The sequence below is a fragment of the Penaeus chinensis genome, chromosome 21, assembly GCF_019202785.1.
Source record: "Penaeus chinensis breed Huanghai No. 1 chromosome 21, ASM1920278v2, whole genome shotgun sequence".
NCBI classification, from domain to species: domain Eukaryota; kingdom Metazoa; phylum Arthropoda; class Malacostraca; order Decapoda; family Penaeidae; genus Penaeus; species Penaeus chinensis.
Genome location: NC_061839.1, coordinates 145,022 through 152,521, shown reverse-complemented (window position 1 = coordinate 152,521; position 7,500 = coordinate 145,022). Strand labels below are relative to the sequence as shown.

General features: G+C 39.0%; 1 protein-coding gene across 1 annotated transcript in view; it reads left to right on the top strand.

Annotated features, from left to right (window-relative positions):
• The window catches only part of LOC125036717 (RNA 3'-terminal phosphate cyclase-like), a 10,848-nt gene extending 8,656 nt beyond the window's left edge, over positions 1–2,192 (top strand). The window contains exons 7-10 of the mRNA XM_047629552.1: positions 213–340; positions 577–730; positions 951–1,055; positions 1,176–2,192. Coding sequence (XP_047485508.1) covers positions 213–340; positions 577–730; positions 951–1,055; positions 1,176–1,265 — 477 coding nt within the window. The 3' untranslated portion in view covers positions 1,266–2,192. The remainder of the gene's footprint in view (positions 1–212; positions 341–576; positions 731–950; positions 1,056–1,175) is intronic.
• The last annotated feature ends 5,308 nt before the right edge of the window (positions 2,193–7,500 follow it).

Sequence of the window (7,500 nt, the reverse complement as noted above, 5' to 3'; positions counted from 1 at the left end):
TTAATGTATTGGAAGGATTTATTACTTATCTTCATAGTTTTTCAATAATGATGTTGATATTTGTATTATCTTATGAACAACATATTATCTTTTCTTACTAACACTGCTTTATTACAACTGAACTTTGCATTAACCATGCTAATGCAAAGAAAATAATGATACTGATATGACGTACGGTAGCCAGTTTCCTACATACTCTAAATTCCTTTTAGGTCGCGCACAAAATGGCAGATGCCGCGGAAAACCTTCTGTATCAGAATCTCCCTCAAGGAGTTAAAATTCGTGTTGACCGAATCCAAGAACATCCTGAGACAGCTGTCGGAAGTGGCTCTGGCATTGTGTAAGATGACTGGTTTGATGAATTCAGCATCATTGGTATTGGTCATATTACTGAATTAGGGTTATATAGATGAATTCAGAATTTTCAGATTAGAATAAGATTGATATTTGTACAATGCTTTTAGAGACCATATCTATATTACTGCAAAATTTAATTTGTTTATCCCTGATGAGAGTATGCAAACACTGCACAAGATCAGCACCTTTAACCAGTTTCCGTTCTATCTCCCTTTGTAGCTTGTGGGCTGAGACTTCCAGCGGTTGCATCCTTGGTGGTTCCAGTCTAGGGAAGAAGGGCAAGCCTGCGGAACAGGATGGGGAGAATGCGGCCAAAGAAATCTTGGATTGCATCCAAAGGAAGGCATGTTTGGATAGCCATTCTCAGGATCAGGTATGTAGATATTTGTTATGAACAGAGTTGATAAATAGATTAAGAAATTAATTTTAAAAATTATTAATAAAAAAAAAAAATTATGAATAAAATAAAAATAAATAAAAATATATATATAAACATCGGAAGGTAAATTATTTAAAGAAAAATGTATCAAATAAATAAATATCAAAAGAATAGCATACTGTTCTAATTGACTTTAATTTCCTGATTGTCCAAGGTTATACTGTTCATGGCTTTAGCGAAGGGCAAATCCATCATACGCACTGGACCCTTAACAGACCACACCAAGACAGCTATACATGTTGCAGAGTTAATGACAAAGGTAATTAGAGTAGTATATCTATATTATATCCTCTTATTAAATGTTAATGTTAATCTGTTGAGGTGTATGTAATTCTTTGCTTATGTATGTACTTGGTTATTGATTTATTTTTTCTTACAGGTGAAGTTTACCATCACAGAAGATAAGGAGAGTGACTGCATATTTATAGAATGTGATGGATTAGGCTTAACTCCAAAGGATAGAAAGTAAATAGTCTAGGTTTACATTACTAGCACCTACTGGAAATATATATATACATATATAATATATATTATATATGATGTATGATTTATGTTATGTATTGATTTTCGCAACAATAATTTAGTCATTGTTACAGCAGTGAATTAATTTTTGTTGATTTAATCTAGTCCAAAGAACATTTTTTTCTTTCTTTCTTTCTAATTGACATTCATGTAAAAAAAAATTTTTTAATAGTGATCTGCCTACTATATCTGAATATTGATATGTAATCAATGTATCCCAGCCTCCAAGTACATAATTTACGCATGACAGGAAAGCCATACAGTGAAACCCCGAGAAGGCATCCCTCCGGTTATGGAATCTCAGAATATACCCCCTTCGTCTTTCTCTAGCCGTCAAAATAATCACCCCTGTCTCCTGTTGTGTTGTGTAACACATTCTGTAAGCTTTTTATTTTATCTATATATATATTTTTTTTTGCTTCTACCGAAATTGCTTGTGAATTCCCAATGACAATGTGTACTTCACAGGAAGGACCTTCTCTAAGGCTTAATACCCTCTAGCAGCCACCTTGTATAATTATCTATCCACTTGTGTTGGCATTCCCTTGCTTCTCAGATACAGTATTATGTGCTTCTTATCCTGACACTCTAAAAGGCCAAACATACTGTTTATGTTAGCATGCTGGCTGTGAAAACCATATATGAGCTTACCTGTTTACATGAAATTTGAATATGGTAGATAATTGACAAAATCTACTTTTGCAGTTTAATGATGAAAAGTTATGTTCACTTTTTATCTGTTATTTTACTTTTGAATTACTAATGCACATATATATTATGTGTTTTTTCATTATTAATTTATACAATTGACTGTTGAATAATGAACTTGAAATTTTTTCATGTACTATGTTAAATTACATGTTTAATGCATCCATTTTTGGTTTTGTATTTGCCCTTGAGAAGTGTTCTGGAAAATGATATAGTCTGTTTTCTATTCACTACAGAAAATGCAATGATTACGCAGCATCTTGAAGAATAAATAATATTACAAAGACCATATAATTCCAAGTTTGCTACTTGGCTTGTATTAGCTTCACTGCCACTGCTGGGACATAATACCGATTTTGATCTGTAGATTCTAAATTTAAAACCCATTTTTTTTTGTTCAATTTGAAGTCACTAGAATGTGCTGAGGTGCCCTCTGCATCAGGTTGTAAGGTGTGGCTTTGCAGGGTTTGTCTTCATGAGGGAGATCAAAATGCTAATTAATGATTTTCAAAACCCTTTTACATTATTTGGTTATTTTTCTCAAGAATAGTTTCAAGCTAGAGTACAAATTATTTTGATAGTGAAAGATATGGAAGGGGATCTTTTTAAATAAGTTCATATCGGTTTATTCTGCATCTTGAGCAACACTAATCTTAATTCAATTTTTAAAAATTCTTTTTTTGAAAATTCAAAGAACAGGTTTAAACACATGAGACAGAAGTATGCTAAGTAATTGCCCTTTTTGGTAACTAGTTGCTTGTGAAGCCATCAGTGTGTAGATAAAATTAACTTAAGTCTTCATGGACTTAGTTATATATATACAGTTAGCCCTGAAATTCTTAAACATAAAAATTTTAAATTTTATTATCCTAGAGCTTGGCTTTTTTACATTAGAAGAAATGTAAGGAATTAATATGTAAAAAGATATGTCAGGAGTAATAACAATTCATAATATAATAGTAATAAATAAAAATAAAGGAAATAAGTTACAACAACAGTAAAGAACTGTATGAAATCTACAAAAAATGCTAAATGCTTCTAGCATTATAGAATATACAAAGATGGATTTTTCCGAGTGGTGTCCTCCCCCTCAAGAGTGGAGGAATAACTTTCTGGCTACATTTAACAAAATAGTCAGTAAAAAAAACAATCACTGCCATGTTCAATTCTGACTTGTGCCACAGTGAAAAGTTGTTCTTTTACATAGTCACATAAAATATTACAAATAATGGGACTACTTACTTTAGTTGCAGGCTATTCTAAATGGACTTGCAATATCCACTGCATGGAGTTGCACACCCCCTTGGGAATATGAAAAGTCAACATTACAAGAATTCTTATGCTTTTCTTATAAATCTGTGATGTTATATTTACACAGACATTATCTTCCGCAAATAACTTAAGTAGTGTGTGTGGACAGATAATTAAATTCTTTAGGCATTGCTTTCAAATGGTTATGGTTAAAAGCAAAATAAATGTGCTAGACATCTAAGGTCATGTAGCACTATAGTAAAAGGTAGTGAAAGGTGGTTCGAGTTAGTGATTAATTGTCAAAGCTGGGCAAAGGAATTGACGAGTGAATGGGTTACGGTTGGGTTAGGTGATGTGAAGGGGTTAGATCAAGTGAAGGATGTATATGCGTTTGAGGAAGGAAAACAGGTTGTCAAAGCAGAAAGTGTTAGATTCTATAAGATGTCTGATAAGTTGGGAGGTCGGTGAAGGGAGGATAGGTGGGAGAAGGCAGAGGTACGAGCTGCATCAAAACATGTGCATGACAACAGAATATGTGGAACTGAAAGAGGAACATTACATAGGGAACATAGGGGTGGATCGGATTGTGACATCAGATAGGAGTGTGATAGACGGGTGTGGCCAATGCGTAAGCGGGCGAGAGCCATCTCCCAACGTCTGTTCCAATGAAATGGAGCTGACCAGGAAGAGATTGAGTTTTACAGTATGTAAATTATTAGTGCGGAGACTTGATCAGAAAGATTGCGATCGATTCTACAAGAGGGTCTTAAAGTATGGGTAATAATCCATGGCTGGGATACGTGAGAAACGGGGTTGGTATGATGTGGACATAGTGGAGTAGTGTGCTAGAGTATCTGCTTGTTCATTGCCGGGGATTCCAACATGGCTGGGCACCCAGCAGAATTTGATTGTTTTATGGCGTGTGGACAGGTAGAACAACCAGTTCTGGATCTTACTAACAAGGGGGTTGGTCAAGTGTATAGACTTTATGAGAGTTAGTGAGTTACAGGAGTCAGTAAAAGTTGTGAAAGAGGAAGAGGGGAGTGAGTATATGTGTTTTAAGGCAAAAAGAAGTGTGTAAAGTTCTGGATTCAGGAGGGAGGGGGTATTTGAAAATACGAGTTGGGAAGGTTACTGCAAAACCAGCACAGAAGGTGGATTTGGAGCTGTCAGTGTAAACGTGAATACTAGAGGAACAAGGACAAGGAAATGGGTGAGAAGGACAGCAGGAGGAATATTTGATTTTGGTGGGTCAGGGAAAATAGAGAAGCAAATACGGGGGTGAGGTATAAGCCATAGAGGGACAGAATGGACAGAGAACGGGAGGGGTCGGAGATGAGGATAAGGGGAATGGGAGAGGAGGGTATCCATGCAAGTGGAGAAAGGAGTAGGTAAACATGGAGAAGAAGCAAAGGTAGGAAATAGGGATCGTGGGATAATTAGTTTAGTGAGGGGAAGTTGGTGGAATCGAGCATAGCATCGGAGAGAGAGAAGGGTACAGCGTTGAGAGAGAGATGGTATGCTTGATTCAGTGTACAGGCTCTCAACTGGAGAGGAGCGGAAGGCACCTAGGGCTAAACGAAGACCACAGTGATGGATTGTATCAAGATGAGCATGGAGAGAAGTTGAGGCAGAGGAGTAAATATGGCATCCATAATCGAGAGTGGAGAGGATCAAGGTAACATGAAGATGAAGGAAAGTTTTGCAATCTGAGCCCCAGTATACATGGGATAGGGTTTGTAAGATTCGGAGACGGTGGAAGGCTTTTTCTTTAAAGTAAAGGATATGGTCTCGCTAGGACAGTTTTGAGTCAAAAATAACGCTTAGGAATTTGCCAGAGGAACGGTGTTGGAGTGGAGTGCCATATAAGAAGAGTGGAGGTTGGGATGGAGAAAGATTTGGAGGTAGAAAAGTGGAAGCCATGGTTTATGGCCCAGGAAGATACTGATGATATTGCAGACTGAAGAAATTGGTAGAGATTTGGTATGGATATGCCAGAGGCATAGATGGTTAAATCATCAACATATAGTGATGACCGGGCTCCTGGTGGTAGAACTGAGACAATGTCATTTACAGCAAGAAGGAATAAAGTGGTACTGAGCACATTGCCTTGTGGGAAGCCTTCGATTTGAGGAAAGAAGGATGATGTGGCAGAGGCAACTTTGACCTGGAAAGTGCATTGAGAGAGGAAAGACTTTATAAAGACACCAATGTTTCCATGTATGCCTAGTGAGGACAATTGTTGAAGAATATGGTACCGCCATGTAGTATCATATGCTTTTTCTTGGTCAAAGAATATAGCTAGCACGGATTCATGGCGTGCAAATGCACATGTAATATATGTCTCAAAATGAGCAAGGGGGTCAGCCGTGCTTTGGGCATGGCGGAAACCAAACTGGGAAGGAGAGAGAAGATTGTGAGATTCAAGATACCAAGTTAACCATTCGCTCTAGTAGTTTGCATAAGTAGCTAGTTAGTGCGATGGGGCGATAGTCTTGAGGGAGGTTACCCGATTTATTGGGTTTCAGGACGGGAAGGATAAGAGCTCGCCAATGAGAAGGAAAATTTCCTGATGTCCATATGTGGTTGTAAATTGTTCATGGGAAGGATAAGGAGGAAGATGGGAGATGTCGGAGCATATGGTAGTGAATACCTTCGTGAGTGTTGTGACACGACTGTAAGGCAGCACTGAGTTCAGAGGAAGAAAGGGGAGTATTATAGGACTCGGCAGAGGATAGGGTGAAGGTACGTTCCCTGGTGGTCTTAATAGAAGAGAAGTGTGGAGAAAGGTGAGAACCAATACTGACCTGGTTGAAATAGTCACCCAGTTCATTAGCAACTTGGAGAGGATCAGAGATGAGGGTATCTCGAATATGGAGGATGGGGGCTGGATGGGGGGGATGATTGCTTGATAGTTTATGGATCTGCCGCCAAACATTTGAGATAGGTGTAGAGGATGTAATTGAGGAAACATAATTTTGCCAGCTATTTGTTTTGCTATTTCGGATTTACGACGAAGACAGGTGGATGCTCTTTTAAAGGAGATAAGGGCTAATAGTTGATGAGGGGTTTTAAGCAAATCGCTTTTGTGCAATCAGAATTCCACCATGGAACATATTTGGAGGTATAGGGTCTTGAGGTTCGAGGAATAGCTGTATGGGCAGCTCTTAGGATGGTAGTTGTGAAACATTGTATCATTGTAAGAAACCCACTAACATTGCCATATAGATCAGTTAGACTTGATAATACTATAGCTTAGTTTTCAGATGTTACTGTGACGAGACGGGAATGGTCGGGTCGGCTACGGAAAGAGACTTTGCCTACTTGTTTTTGGAGACATTGCTGGAAGAGAAGGGTATTGTCAGAGTAAGGAGCTGTGGGAGGGATCACAAAAAATTGGTCCCATTTGGCTGGGCTAAATAGAGTATTTAAGATTCTTGTAAAGGTGGGGGTAGTAGAAGGATGGGGGCGTGTGGAAGATGGTATAGTGTTGAGGGAGGTAGTGTTATGGGGAGGTGGACAATAAGGCTGTAAGGTGGTAATAAGGGAGGATGGGGTAGTTGTTGAAGAGGGTTGTGGGGTAGAGGTGTTGAAGTTGAGCATGTTGGGAGAGTAGAAAGGTCTCCTGGAGGTTGAGTATTGATTAGGGTGGATACTGTACTAGTAGGCATTGAGGAAGGGGTATTAGTTGTAGTGTTCAGAGCCGTGGTCAAAGGATAGCCTGGGGTCTGGGAATAGGGAGAGTCTGAATTGGTGAGGCTATTTAATGAAGGTGCAAGCCTCATTGCCCCTAATAGTGTTATAAAATCTTCATTGTTGGCCATAGTAAGCCTGGAGTATGTTGGGGAGAGAAATGGTCCACCCATCAGGGTCCCCTTGAGGGGTAAGGGCTAGACAATTTAAGCAGGGTAATGTCGTGCCCATGGCTCCCTCAGGCTGTTCAGGACTGGCACAAAGTCAGCCTTTCATCCTTTCAGCAAGGCTCTTACATCTTTGGAAGTGGATAGTAGAAGGGGTTGGTGAAGGGGCAGAAATGAAAAAGTAGGAGCGGAAAAAAAAGACCATGCAAAATTAGTTGAGTCGAGGGCTGAGTCCCAAGGTTGGGGGGTTCCCCAGCATTGGGTCCCAGTCTCTGCCTCCTAATCCCCCCCCACGACAACAATGGGTAAGGGATTGGGGGGGTACTGCTTTCAAACAGTGATGAGACTTTGACCAATTTCAAA